At 36.4% G+C, this 14,829-nt stretch overlaps 1 protein-coding gene and 2 non-coding genes across 3 annotated transcripts; all 3 read left to right on the top strand.

Annotated features, from left to right (window-relative positions):
• The first annotated feature begins 2,788 nt into the window (after nt 1-2,788).
• Nucleotides 2,789-3,277, top strand: LOC112770267 (uncharacterized). Its single transcript, XM_025814653.1, has one exon. The coding sequence runs from the start codon at nt 2,789-2,791 to the stop codon at nt 3,275-3,277; it is 489 nt and encodes a 162-aa protein (XP_025670438.1).
• Nucleotides 3,278-10,579: 7,302 nt separating this feature from the next.
• On the top strand, nt 10,580-10,672 carry LOC112774548 (small nucleolar RNA Z223). The gene has a single exon (XR_003189032.1). It is a non-coding gene; the product is annotated as a small nucleolar RNA Z223 (small nucleolar RNA).
• Nucleotides 10,673-10,728: 56 nt separating this feature from the next.
• On the top strand, nt 10,729-10,839 carry LOC112774552 (small nucleolar RNA Z278). Its single transcript, XR_003189036.1, has one exon. It is a non-coding gene; the product is annotated as a small nucleolar RNA Z278 (small nucleolar RNA).
• Nucleotides 10,840-14,829: the final 3,990 nt, after the last annotated feature.

The following is a 14,829-nucleotide window of genomic DNA, read 5'->3' as shown; positions in this document are numbered from 1 at the left end:
AATTGATTTTTACATCCTTGAGATTCATCCTAAAGAATTAGGGAAACCGTCATCTATCTTATTAGGGAAGTTCTTCTTGAAGACATCTCGGTTTAAACTTGATGCATTCTCAGGCACCTACTCATTTGAGATTGACGGTACAACGGTAAGCTTTAATTTGGATGAAGCTATGAAGCATCCACTAGAAGATCACTCTATCTTCTGGTGTGACATTGTTGATGAAGTTGTGGCTGAAGTCCACCGTGAGACCCTTGATGATATAAATTTGAGCAAAAGGGCAAGTGTGGGGAAGCTAAATGAATATGATGAAGACACCTTGCCACCCCCAATATTTTTGGACAACAATGTACCAAGTCATGAGTTAAGTGTGGAATTGAAACCTCTACCTCCTCACCTTAAATACGCCTTTCTTGATAACAGTCTAAAACTCCCAGTGATTATTGCAAGGGATCGCACTTTCGATCAGGAGGAAAGATTACTTGATGTGTTGCAAAGGAATAAGAAGGCTATTGGGTGGAGCTTGGCGGATATAATGGGTATAAGCCCCATGTTTGTGAGCATCACATTTTTCTAGAGGAAGGAGCTAAACCGGTCCGCCAACCACAACGGAGGTTAAATCCCACTATCATGGAAGTTGTTAAGAAAGAGGTGACTAGACTTCTAGAGGCCAACATTATCTAGCTTATCTCAGATAGCGAATGGGTTAGTTCGGTCCAAGTTGTGCCCAAGAAGTCGGGTGTCACCATGGTCAAGAGCAAAAGTGGGGAACTCATGGCAACTAGGATGCAAAACTCTTGGAGGATATGCATTAACTATAGGCGCTTGAACTTGGCAACCCGGAAGGACCACTACCCACTTCTATTTATTAATCAAATGCTTGACCGGTTGTCAGGTAAATCACATTATTGTTTCCTAGATGGCTATACTGGTTATTTCCAAATTCATATAGCTCTGAAAAATCAAGAAAAGACTACTTTTACATGTCCCTTTGGAACATATGCTTACAAGAGGATGCCTTTTGGCTTATGTAATGTATCTGCGACGTTCCAAATGTGCATGACTAGCATCTTTTCTGATTTTTTGAACATTGCATGGAAATTTTTATGGATGACTTAGTGTTTATGGAGATCCGTTTGATGATTTCTTGGGTAGTTTGGCCAAAGTACTAGAAAGATGTGCTAGCTCAAACCTTGTTCTCAATTTTGAAAAGTGTCATTTTATGGTTAAACAAGGTATTGTGCTAGGCCACATCATTTCTAGTGATGGTATCTTTGTGGATCCTGAAAAAGTTAAAGTTGTTTTTGGATTACCTTACCCCCCTTCTGGGAGGGAAGTCCGTGCTTTTCTTGGTCACGCAGGTTTTTACCAACAGTTCATAAAGGACTTTAGTAAGGAGGCTTTGCCTCTTTCCCGTTTGCTCCAAAAAGATATAGAATTTGATTTCAATGAGGTATGCATGGAAGCATTTGATACATTAAAGGAAGCTTTGACCAAAGCTCCAATAGTGAGAGGGCCAAATTGGAATAGCCCATTTGAGACCATGTGTGATGCATCTAACCATGCCGTGGGAGACACGCTTGCACAACGCGATGGTAAGGATCCTTACGTTATATCTTATGCCTCTAAGACTGTAGATGGTTTCCAATCCAATTATACTACCACCAAAAAAGAATTGCTGGCGATTGTTTTCACCTTGGATAAATTCTGGGCCTATTTACTTGGTTCAAGGTGGTAGTATATTCAGATCATGCGGCAATGAAATATTTGTTGGCAAAGAAAGATTATAAGTTGAGATTGATCCGATGGATATTACTCGTGCAAGAATTTGATTTAGAGATCAATGATAGGAGTGGATCACAAAATTTAGTGGCAGACCACTTGAGCCGCTTTGAACATTTGCCATGTGATTCTACCCCTATCAATGATGCTTTTCCCTTAGATTCCTTGCAAGCAATCTCGGAAGTCACTCCTTGGTTTGCATCTATTGCCAATTACTTGGTAGGCCATACCTTTCCTCCACACTTTTCTAAGCACCAAAGGGACAAGCTTAAAAGCGAGTCCAAGTATTATATATGGGATGATCCTTATTTGTGGAAATGTGGTGCCGACCAAGTAATTAGAAGGTGTGTACCTCAAACGGAATTCTGGTCTATCTTAGAAGCGTGCCACTCTTCCGAACGTGGTGGGCACTTTGGTCCTCAAAGGACATCAAGAAAAGTGTTAGACTATGGATTTTGGTGGCCTAGCCTATTCAAAGATGCAACCTCATTTTGTAATTCTTGCCACCAATGCCAAAGATTTGGAAATATATCCAAGAGGAATGAAATGCCCCAACAACTTATGTTGTTCTGTGAAATTTTTTTTGTTTGGGGGGTTGAATTTATGGGTCCATTTCCAAACTCTAATGATTTTTTCTACATTTTGTTAGCGGTTGATTATGTCTCTAAATGGGTGGAAGCAATTCCAATCTGTACCGATGATACTAATACTGTTGTCTCCTTTGTAAGAAATCATCTTATTTACCATTTTGGATCACCACAAGCAATCGTGAGCGATCAAGGCTCACACTTTTGCAACAAGGGGATAGAAACTTTGATGAAGAGATATGGCATTATCCATAAGGTAGCTATGTCTTATCATCCCTAAAGCAATGGCCAAGCGGAGGTTTCCAACCGGGAAATCAAGAGAATTTTAGAGAAGATGGTGAAACCCCATCAGAGGGATTGGAGCTCTAGGCTCGGAGATGTACTATGGACCTACCGGATGGTTTATAAGACACCAAATCGGCATGAGTCCATTCCGGTTGGTCTACGAAAAGGCATGTCACCTTCCGGTGGAAGTTGAGCATAAGGCGTATTGGGCTGTTAACGGATGTAATTCGGGGTTGGAGAATGCCAAAATTGAAAGAAAATTGCAATTGGAGGAGTTAGAATGCATACGGTTGGAGGCATATGAGAATTCAAGAATCTACAAAGAAAATGTGAAGGCGGTACATGACCAAAATATCAAAAGAAGAGAATTTAGGGTTGGAGATCAAGTGCTTCTCTATAATTCAAGATTGAGGTTAATGCCGGATAAATTGAGGTCGAGATGGGATGGTCCCTATGTGGTAGAAAAGGTTGAACCATATGGCGTAATCCACTTGAGCCATCCCTCAAGCCCTACTTTCTTCAAGGTGAATGGCCACCGGCTCAAATTGTACCATGGTGTGAAGGACAAGAACAACAAAGAATTGGAGATCTTCCTCTTGGAGGATCCTCCCAAGGAAGAGAATTGAGCCATTGACCGTCCAACTTAAGGACGTTAAAGAAAAGTGCTAGGTGGGAGACACCCCACCATAGTATGATCTTCCTTGTTTATAATTCTTTCACCTTGTTTTCATCTCTTTAATTAGATATGTTTGATTAGATAGGATATGAGTTTATTGGGTTTGATTAGATATGTCTGAATGATGGTTGTTTCATGAAGTTTTCATTTATGGTAGTTTGTGTATTTTGGTCATTTTGGTTGTTGCCTTGAAATTCTAGGTGTCTTTGTTCCATTTTGCTTGAATAGATGCAAAAATTGTGATATCTTTGTTGCTCATGTCATGCGTACACGTGACCCACATGTACGCATGGACCATGATTTTTGCTCATGCGTGAACTATGCTGCCGCATAGTCTGGACAGTGAGTTGTGCCAGGACCATGTGACTAGGGTGCTACTGGCATCAATGCTTGTCACGCGTACGCGTGACCTCCTGTGATTTGATCGTGCTGAGACTGTGCTACAGCACGGCTTGGACAGAGAGTTGTGCCATGTAAGAACCGGAATAAATGCTTTAATAAAATAATAACTTTAACCGCCCGGAATAGGTTCAAAAATATAAAAGTATTCTTTTTAAATATAAAGGTGAAATTTGAATTCAATGGATTTTTTGAGTGGAAAAGTGTATCTTTTGTGGAAAATTTTTGTAAAAATGCGTACTGGTGCTTAAGCGGCAGTACCGGCTCTAGTTTGTCCTTTACCGCGTATTTTGAGAAAAATAAGATTTTGAAGATTGAATTTATTGTTTTGAAAGGACAAAAATAATTTAGAATCGAAAACCGGGCGCTAATCTTAAAGGTTTTGGCTCAAAGTGGGCCAAACGGGCTAAAAATGCTAACGAATTGAACCGGGCCCAAACCGAGCCCAAGACCCAACATATATATGCTCTATTAATGAGAATTTAGCTCATTTTCCCTAGAAACAAAGAAGGAGGCGCTGAAACGAAGAGAGGAAAAGAGAATGAGATTTTACTATTCATCTCCTCCTTCATTTGGCCATAACTTGAGCTACGGAGCTCCGATTGACGAGCCGTTTACGACCATGCGAAACTCTTGCCGAGCCCATCATTTCTAATTAAGCTTTTCTGGTAAGAACTCGTGTCTCCTGCTCCAGATTTCTGCCCTAAGTAATTTCACATTTTTACATTAGGTTTTTGAGTGGATTTTGTGATTTTGTTTGTTTAGGGGTGATCTAGCATTGGAATATTATTGGGTTTTGCCTTTAATCTCATTGGATAAGGTAAGGTCTCACTAAACCCTTGTCTTTAGTTATTTTTGTAAACCCTAAGTTTGATGTTGGTATGTTGTATAATGTTAGATTGAGTTTTGGTATTTGTTGGAGTTGGTTTGAGGCTTTTGGATCGAGTTTGGTGGTTTTGTTTTGGTGTTTGGTGTATTTTGGGAATCGGCTAATGTATGATTTCGGTTTTCTTTATGTAATATGTAATGTTTCTGGACACTTAGGCTAGTTGGCCCTAAGATAGGATTGAATAATGGTTGCATATGATTAATTATATGTGAATTTATGTTTGATGATGAGAAGTATGATATTGAGTGTTGGAATGTGTGATATATGAATAATGATGATAATATAATGGGTATTGATGTTATTTATGTTCATGGTGATTGATGAATTATGATGGTGTTGTTAGTGAATGGTGTTGATTATGGAGATTGAGATTAAATAATGATAATTATGAGGATTTATAATGAAATACGATGAATGATGTTTATGATGAGTAAATTGTGCAAATTGTTGATGATTGAGATCTTGAGTTAGGAATTATGGATGTTGTGTTGAGTTATGGTGGAAAGGTTTAGTGAATTACGTGTGGAAGTGATGGAAGTACAATGGAATGATAGGATATAGTGTGTGGTAGTGTTTTATGATGTTTGGGTATGTTTTGGTTATGGAATTTGGAAATTTGAAAACTTTGATGTTTTTGTGTAAAACTTGATTTTTGGTGAACTTTGACAGAGCATAATTTGAGCCTTTGTTTTTGAAATTGGTTGAAATTTGTCTTAAATTAAAGTTCATTTAAAGGTCTTTAAATTGATATAAAGTTTGATGATAATGAATTTTTGTAGAGGAAGTTATGAACGTTTAAAGTTTTGTGTTAAAAACTGATTTCTGCAACTTTACAAAATTTTACAATTCTGGAGGCGTATGCGTACGCGAACCACCCATAGACGAGCGTGCCATTCTGTTTGGCACCTATGCGTACGCAAACTTATGTATGCGTATGCGAGATGGGAAAAATTTTAAGTATGCGTACGCATACATTTGGCATGCGTACGCATACACCCTGTTTTGCTGAAAAAATGATTTTTCTTTATTTTTAAGAGTTCTCTAACTTTCCAAACTTCCTCCAAATGCTGTTTAAGAGTACTATCTAGTGATTAGGTTCTAATATTGTTAAAGATGAGTTAGTGACTTATTTTATTGAAATTCTATATGAATTTTGAAGACAGAGACGTAGGCTTCTGGAGTATTGAGGATGGATTAGTTGAATGAGAGGGCGGAGTACTGTAATGATGATTAATGTGATGAGTTGTAAAATTATAGATTGATGGTGGTTGAGACGAGTTTAGGTCTCAAAGTTGAAAGATGACTTTACTGAGTACTGAAATGATTTTTGAAAACCACTGATATATTGTTTTATGTTGAGACTGTTAAGTCGCTATGCTCCTCAGGCAAGGACTGTGGCAGTCTCCTGCTTGTCGAGGTAGCGGTGTTGTCGTAGGGATTGTGGTAGTCTCCCGCCTATGTTCGGATGTGAGGGTTGAAGCTGCGCTTCCCACTCACGTTTTTCTCTTATGGAGAAGGTGGTAGGGCACTCATCCCTCGAAATTATTCCTCCTGAGTATGCGTTTTCTCTCTGGTTGCAAGGTGGTAGGGCACTAACCCACGAAATCATACGGCATCCAGAGGAAGGTTGTAAGGCACTCTCCCTCGGAACGTTTTTCTCTGAATGGAGAAGGTGGTAGGGCACTCATTCCTAGGAATCATTCCTCCTGAGTATGCGCAACAGATAGACTAATCCAGGAGTTGCCATCCGGATTTTGTGTCGGGTTTGGCACTATAACCGATGTGATATCACATCCAATAGGACAGGAATTCATCATATGCATCTCTTATGTGCTTGTTTGCTTTGATTACTCGCAGTTTGCCTAAATGTATAATATGTCTACTTGTTTCTTGAATTACTTGTTATACTTGTGATTGTCTGGTGCTGAGGAGGTTAGGTAGGCGGCGGCGGTGGGATCTCGTGGAGGGTAGGTTGGCGAGGGCTGTGGGATACAAGATATGATTGGTATTAGTTAAAAATTCCCTAAGTTTAGATAACCCTGTTTACTGTTTATGGTTTAAGTTATTTATTTATGTTAAGCTTGAATATCTATATCGATGTGAAGTTCTAGGATTGCCTTTGGCGTCCAGGAACCTTACATTTTATATATTGGGCACTGTTACCAAACAAAGAACCTCTGGTTCTCATACGATATGTTGTTGTTTTGTTTTTCAGATGCAAGTCGCAACCCACCACGGTGAGTTTGCGGGTATAGTGACAGAGCGGAGTATGATCTTCCTTATGTTTTATTTCACTTTACTTTTGTTATAGTTATTCTCTCACCTTTTTTATATTTAACTTTGTTGCCTTAGAAGCTTTATTTCTAAAAATCTTTGAGAGATAGGTTGTTGCTGTTTTAAACTTTAAAACTCTGTTGTATTCAGTTTGACTAGCCGGCCTAAACTCCGCAGGCCGTGACTAGCCCTCTCTTGGTATATCATACTTATATATATATATATATACTTCACTACAAGAAAATAGAGCATTTGTAACAATAATTAGTTATTGTTACAAAATAAGAATATTTTGTAACAACAAAAAAATTTGTTACAAAACATTTCAATATTTTGTAACGTGATTCCTTTTGTTACAAATTATGTTGGCTTTCATATCGGATTGTTGTTTTGTTGCAAAATGTTATAATATTTTGCAATAAAAGATTATATTGTTACAAAAATTTAAAATATTTTGTAACAAAATATCTATTTATCTCAAAAGTTCTAAATATTTTGTAACAAAAATTAATTTGTCACAAGATACAATATTTTTGTAACAAGTTATTTATTTGTCACAAAATTCAAAGAATTTTTGTAACTAGTAAAAAATTTTGTTTCAACATATTAAATGTAAGACTTCGAATTTTTGAAAATTAACATAATGAGTTATTTATGATTTATTATATTTATTTAAGATTTTATATTCAAAAATTTATTTTACTAAAAATATTTAAGTCAAATTAATAATACTTTGTTTTTAAAAATATTTAAAAATTAAATAATAAATTATTTATAATTTATTATATTTATTCAAAATGAATTTTTAGAGATTTTTATATTAAATGGAGTATTTTCTTATTTATAATTTAAAGTTTTAGTAATTTAAAAAAATATAAAAATTTTATATGATTTGATTTAAATATTTAAAATTTTTAAATTCAATACTTTAACTTTTATAAATAAAAAGATTCACTTGATTATCTCCAATTTTATCTTAATTAGTGTTTATTTAAAAATAATTTGTAAATTAATAATAAAATAGTATTTTAAGAATAATTAATTTAATTTTCTGTAATTCTTAAAATTAGTATATTTATTTAAAAATATTTTAAAAATTTATAGTTAAATAATATCTTTATATGATTATTATTAAATTAAAATTAATTTTCAATTATTATACTACCTTTATTTTTATTAAAAATACTTAATTTATCTAAACCTTAACCCTAATATAACTCACACTTACTCCACCCCATTAACCTAGCCGACAGCCCTCCCCATTCCCAAAACATTTGCTCAGCAGAAAAAAAAGAAAGAAAGAGAAAGGGAAACAGAAACAGGAGAAAGAGGAAGAAGAGAAGGAGAGGGAAAAAGAGGGGAGGACGACGCCGGCGGGCATCACTGCCACCACGCCGTCGTGACACACCCAGAGGATAGAGGCGCCGTCGGGCAAGGGCCAAGGAGAGAGAGAGAGAGCGTCGTGCCTACCACGAGCCCGCTGTCAGAGGAGTCGTCGTCGCGCCCAGCCACCATTGTCGCTGTTCAAGCCGCCGGACTGCCGCATGCAAGGAGCTTCCTGTTTCGCCGCCGTCTTGCCGTGCAGGGAGAGCACTGTTGAGAGAGGAGACACCATGACAGAGAAACCGCACCGCGAAGGATGAGACCGTTGTCGCCGAGGCTCCGCCGTCACCCAGCCGCTGTCTCCAAAGCCGTGATGCCGTCTCTGCGCCAGCAGGGGGAAGTAGCCTTTGAGTGTGTAAATCCCGATAACCCTTCCTTTCCCATTTTAATATCAAGTTTCTCTTGCCATTGGTTATTGCTGTAATTTATCTCTCTAGATCATCGAACTATACCAGCAACTATGTGATGCATCAAACACTGTCCACTTACTATTACCTTATGAAGCCTTCTTTGGCTCTCAGGTAAACTCATATTTTGTGCTAGTTAAGCTCCATCTGGCTTTCGATCTGTAGCTTATCATGTGTTGGTGTGTAAGGCCCCACATTATTATATGCTGTAAGATATTGGTTGCTTAATTTATTATCTTTTTCTTTTCATGGATATTTATTATATTTTTAAGTTAGCTTGAAGTTTCAATGAGAAAGATCATGTTAATTAGTAAATGACTGCTTGTGTAAAACTAGATTATATTTTAAAATTTAAATCCCTTTCGATGCTGACTTACCAGACTGAATTGCACTGTAATGTTGATGAAAAAGTTAATTGAAACAATTGTCAAATAGAGGAGAAAATAGTGAAGCAATAATCAAGTTTATTCACAATGTTAATCAAGTTAATATCGTCAATGATTTCCTTAATTCATCACTTTCTTTACTTAAGTATTGATTTCTAGCTATGTGCTATCTTCCAGCTTAGCCTGCAAAATTTGACTGAATCTAAATTAAATAAAACTTATTCTGTTAAGCATTTGTGTGTTTAGAATTTTTTGAGATACTAATGGTACTTCTGGATAATGCTTCTTCAGGATGGCCGGGTTCATGCCCTTTACTCAACCTCATCGAGAGTGATATATGATGCAAAAGAAGTCATTAATGGGCTACAAGCACCAATTGTTAAGGATGCAGAGGTAACATATATAAGACTATTCTCTATGATAACATAGCATGTTATTTGTCTCGTAAGATCCATATTATGTAGTCAACACCTGAAAATGAATTTTATAAGATCTTAACTTTTTCATCATACGAGCTAGTAGCTTTGTGTTTCAACTTGGTATGATTGTGAATGCAGTAGCTCAACCAAGTTGCTTTCTAACTATTGACAGTTTCTGCTGAGTTGGTTTGCTGGTTTTGGCACTTATTTTTCCTTGAGATAATTGGAGATACTTAGCTTTCTTGTTAAGTTTCTGCATTTTGTCAATTATGAAAGCAAATGATAATCTTAGCTTTCCATTTGGATTTTTATTTTTGTTCATAATAGACCAATTTTGTTTATTTTTCTCTTCCGTGTATATCTAGAGGATTTGGGTTGTGGCTTGCTTATTCATTAGGATAGTGCTTTTGGCATCCAAGAAGCAGAAAACCTCTAGTGAAAAGTCAGATACTAAGGGAAAGGCTGCATGCAAAAAAACAAATAGAGAAGCCATCAAAAACTTCAGTGAATGATCAAGGTGAATTGATTGTATTTTTCCCAATTTACATATGATGTTATCTGTAGTGCTTGCTCTATTTCTGTTAGCATTCTATTGTTTGCTTGAAATAGTTTTAGAACTTGTTAACTTTGATTAAGTAGTCTTGTCAAACTGTTTTTGGAAACTTCCCTTCTCAGGTGTTTGGTTGGGGGAAAAAATGGGACACGAGTTTTCATGGATGAGATAAATGTTGACAATTACAGAGCTCACATGAAATTTGCCTCCCCATTTTTTACCATCCTGATAAACACACCCTTGATATAAATTCGTATCAAGTTACACAGCATGGTTCTGTATTTTACAAGTATGTGTCTATTTGTAAATTTTTCATCTCAAATTATTCTATTCCAATGCTATTGTTAGGAAAAGGAAAAGGTAGTAAGAAATCCAAGAAGGAACCTAGTAGGGAGGACATGCATGCAGTTGTAGTCGATATTCTGAAGGAAGTTAATAAAATAATGTAAGTAATGACTTCTTTGGCAATCAATCTTTTATCCAAATGTTGAGTTCTGATTTAATAAACATTTGATTTTGGGTTTTCTGCTTGATGTATTTCTGGTTAGCTATGAGGATAATAATTCATCTTCAAATGCCAATTCTACTTCTGAAAATATTATGATTGATGAAGCTGTTATATTTCTGAGCCTTTCTGCATTTATTATTTTTTAAGTTGTTGTTAAAGCATGTTAATTGAGTGCCAAACATAGCCTGTGATGATTCAACCCAACTGTTTGAGGTGTTGTGGAGCCAAGATCCTGTTTACAGGGAGAACCTACTTGGTGAAGCTGCATTCATTTGAATTATGATTTAATGAATTGACAATTGATAGTGATTGTTTGACAATTGATACTTATGTAAATTTAATGAATTGAATTATGATTAATTAGCCCGAGTTTATATATTGAATTGTTAATTCTTGAAAATTTACATTCTTGATTGGCTAGTTTTAAACTTTTAAGAATAGATTCTTAAATAATTAGTTAATTTTAACTTGTAAGTTCTAACTTAATTTTTACTCTGATGAAGATAGTGTTATGTGTTATTTTTTAATTTTGGTTTTCATTGTTCATATTTGTAGGGGTACAAAATTGATACCAACTTGACTGAAATATGCTAGAAGAGTCAAGAATTATAAATCCGATATGATACAATTTTATGTTAGGAAAAAGTTGTGTTTAGTTGAATTTCTAGAACTTATTTTATTGTAAAAGAATCTTAATGACATGTAAGATATTCTAATTATCTATATGATTATATATTATATAAATGTTAAGTTAGCGTGTCTAAAAAATTAATTGATGTATCAATTATTTAATTAAATGTTTTAAAATGAACTTTTTATTTTTGTAACTAAGAATAAAAAATGTTACAAAAGTAAGTAGTATTTTATAACAAAATATTATGACACAAAAATTTAAATTGTTACGAAAAACATTTTAAGGTCAAATATTGTTATCACTTTTGTAATGACTTTTGGTTTTTTGTATTAGAAAAATTTGTTACAAAATATTATTTTGAATTGTAACAGTTCCTTTTTTTGTTACAAAAACTTTTTGTAATGGGACATACTGCAACGACCCATTTTTTTGTTAAAAAATCCATTTGTTTCAAAATTCTGATTTTTTGTAATAATTTTTTTGTTACAAATATTACTTTTTCTTGTAGTGCATCTTGTTTATTTTAATTGGTACCTTGTGTATCCTGGAGCTATCTATAAGGTTATATATATATATATTATGTCTTGTTTTGTCCGTTCCTATGTGTTTAGTTATCGTGTGTGAACGCTTCGCGCTTCGTAATTCCGCTTTATACAATTTGAGCTTTTATTCCTTCATCGAGCTTCTAGTAATACTATTTCTTTTTATATATATATATATATGAGCCTTAGAACGGTCGTGACACTTTGTTATCTTTCGCTTTACGGCACGAGGTAAGGCTTAGGGTAACAGGGTGTTACATGTCAGGACCGTGCTGGTGGGCTGCGAAGCACACATCGCTCCTCACGCGTACGTGTCGTCTCAAAATTCCTGAATCATGCTTTTGTCGTGCTGGGGCTTTGCGACTGCATGGTCCGGACAGAGAGTTGTGCCGCGACCATGCGGGTACTGTGTGGAAGGCACGATTAGCCCCACGCGTACGCGCCACCCTCATTTTCTGCTTCCCACGCTTACCTGTGGATGACGCACTCGCGTAACTTTATGGATTCAACTTACAAGCGCGCGCTGCCGTGTCTCTTTTCTTTTCTTCCTCTTTCTTCTTTTCTTTCTTTCTTCTTATTACTTCTTCTCATTACATTTCTTCCCCCTCTCCAGTCCGGCGGACCACCAACCTCCAGCGGTCTCACCTTCTCTCACATCTCCCTTTTCTCACTTCCATTTCCCTTTCTTCTTCTCCTTCTTGTCAAGGTTTTACTCCTCAACTTCTCTTGCTTTATAATCTTCTTTTGCTTGTGGTACTTGATTATCTTTGTTTTTGGTAAGTACAATTTAATTTTGTTATTTGAAGTTAGTTCATCTTTCTTTATTTCTTAGGTTGTTATTATGACATTGGTGTTGGATTCCCACATTCAATTTTTGTGAATTTAATGGATTATTTTGGTGCCTCTTACTTTGTTTTGTCTTGTTTGATCATGATATGGTGTTTGCTGTTCATTTTGATGGTGCCACATACTTGGTTTGTCAAGTTTCTTGTTGATTCTTACTATGCACACCAAGTGTTTGTGAAAAAGAATCAATGAAACTTTGCCTCAATTTTGGCTTTATTCTTGCAAATCTTTGCTACTTTTTCATAACACTTGTATTCCTTGTGCATTACTGCATCAAGTGCTAGTGATATGCTTCAATGCTTTAGTTAATCTCTCACTTACATGTTTTAGCTACCATGTATTTGAGACACTTTACTTTTAGTAGGCATTATTTCTAGCTTGCATTCTCTTGCTTTCAGTGTCTTTCTCTCTAGAATAAATATTTCTTCTTTTCCCTCGTTTTTAGGATGAGAACTACAAAAGAAAAGGAAAAAGCCTCTAGAAAGACACCCACTAAAGTGTGAGCTCCCAAGCCATCCATCAATCCGCCTCTTTTTAAGCGATTGAAAATGGCTAGCCACATTGATGAGTCGGAGAAGGAAGTTCCCGCAAGATTCGCCAGTCGCTATTGTAAGCGGATGTACCCTAAGATTCTTGATCGGAGTCTCCACCGTGAGCATCTCCTCCTTATTCCGGAACACTTATTTCAATTTGTGGAGGATCACATTAAGAGGCGACGTTGGGGTTTCTTGAACCGGGATGTGATTAAAGTCAACTTGTCTTTGGTGAATGAATTTTATGCTAATTATCATACGCCGACCCTTGACTCAATCTATTTGCGTCGAAAGCAAGTTCTGATATCGGAGGCCGCTCTTCATCAAGTACTTGGCATTCCACCAAGGCCAGATGGGTTAGATGCTTTTCAAGAAGCAAAAATTGACCGCAAGGGATATACTTTTGACTGGGATCCGGTCCTTAAGGTCATTGCTGAGCCCAGAAGCACATGGATCTATGGGCAAAGCAAAGTTAGACCCAAGTGCATCTCAGTGCACGCATTGACTATGGAGGCTAGAGTGTGGCAGCAAATCATGTCCCATTATGTAATGCCAAGCACTCATTAGTCAACCATCATTGGGGATATAGCCGTGCTTGTCTGGTGTATTTTGACAGAGAAGCCACTCAACATCCCAACACTCCTCTAATGAGCTATGGGCCGGGTTCAGAGAGTTGGTAACATCCCATTTTCTGCCTTGGTTTCAGAGTTAGTATCTGTCGTTGGCATTGCGCATGAGGCCAATGATGTAAAAAGAAGAATCCCGATGGACGATGAGTTTGTTCCACATGGAAAGTGGATTGTGCCTCAAGTGCCGACCAAGAGCCGGGATGATGTCCCATCCTTAGATGCTCCATCAACATCCACTCCACCATCCGCATCACCACATGCACTACAACAATTCATCCACCAATTATTGATTGAGCTTACTAAGAAAGTAGACCGGCAACAAGCGCCTCTATGACTAATTGAAGAAGCTCATTGATTGTGCCAACCTGCCTATGGAGGAACCCGACATTCTGGAGTCCACTTTGGATCATGGCAAAGAAAGCAATCAAGAGATGGACATGGAGGCGCCCCTGTCCTGCCATCCTATGGCCATTGGAAGTGGTGATTCTGGATCATTGTTGAACTTGTTTGAAGGAATTAATTTTAGAACATGATTTTAGAGCTAGAACACACAAGCCTAGTGAGATTTTGAGCCTATTTGATTGGTTGCATCTTATCAACCAATATTTTGTTTTGGTGTGTGTTGTTCTCTCTAAGATTATGATCTTTGTCTTGCTTGATTCTATATGTCCATTATTCAATGTATGAATACATTTATGTGATTGAAGCCTTTGTTTCACTAAAGCTCACATACCCAAATGGCTTTACCCGTTCATCATCCTTTGCAAACTAATGTTGAGCCTATTTAACCCTATTTGTTCTTTATTTTAACACATCACTAACTCTAAGCGAAAAACAATGAACATCCTTAATTTGAATCCTTGGTTAGCTTATTCTAGTAAGAGTATGCATAATTTAAGTGTAGAAAAATTGGGTTTGGGAATATTTGGTTTAGAAATTGGGTATTTTATACTTTTTTGTTAAAATGTGAAAAAAATTTTGGGCGCATATTCATGCATTCAATACTTTGATCATATGCAGTAATATCTTGTGTATATATATATATATATATTCTCTATCATATACATATAAAAAAAAGAAGAAGAAAAATAAAATAAAAC

The sequence above is a fragment of the Arachis hypogaea genome, chromosome 18, assembly GCF_003086295.3.
Source record: "Arachis hypogaea cultivar Tifrunner chromosome 18, arahy.Tifrunner.gnm2.J5K5, whole genome shotgun sequence".
In the NCBI taxonomy this organism is placed as follows: domain Eukaryota; kingdom Viridiplantae; phylum Streptophyta; class Magnoliopsida; order Fabales; family Fabaceae; genus Arachis; species Arachis hypogaea.
This window is presented reverse-complemented; position numbering and strand designations above follow the sequence as displayed.

Coding starts and splice junctions, on each gene's coding strand:
- LOC112770267 (XM_025814653.1), top strand. CDS start 2,789: ATGAGTCCATTCCGGTTGGTCTACGAAAAGGCATGTCACCTTCCGGTG.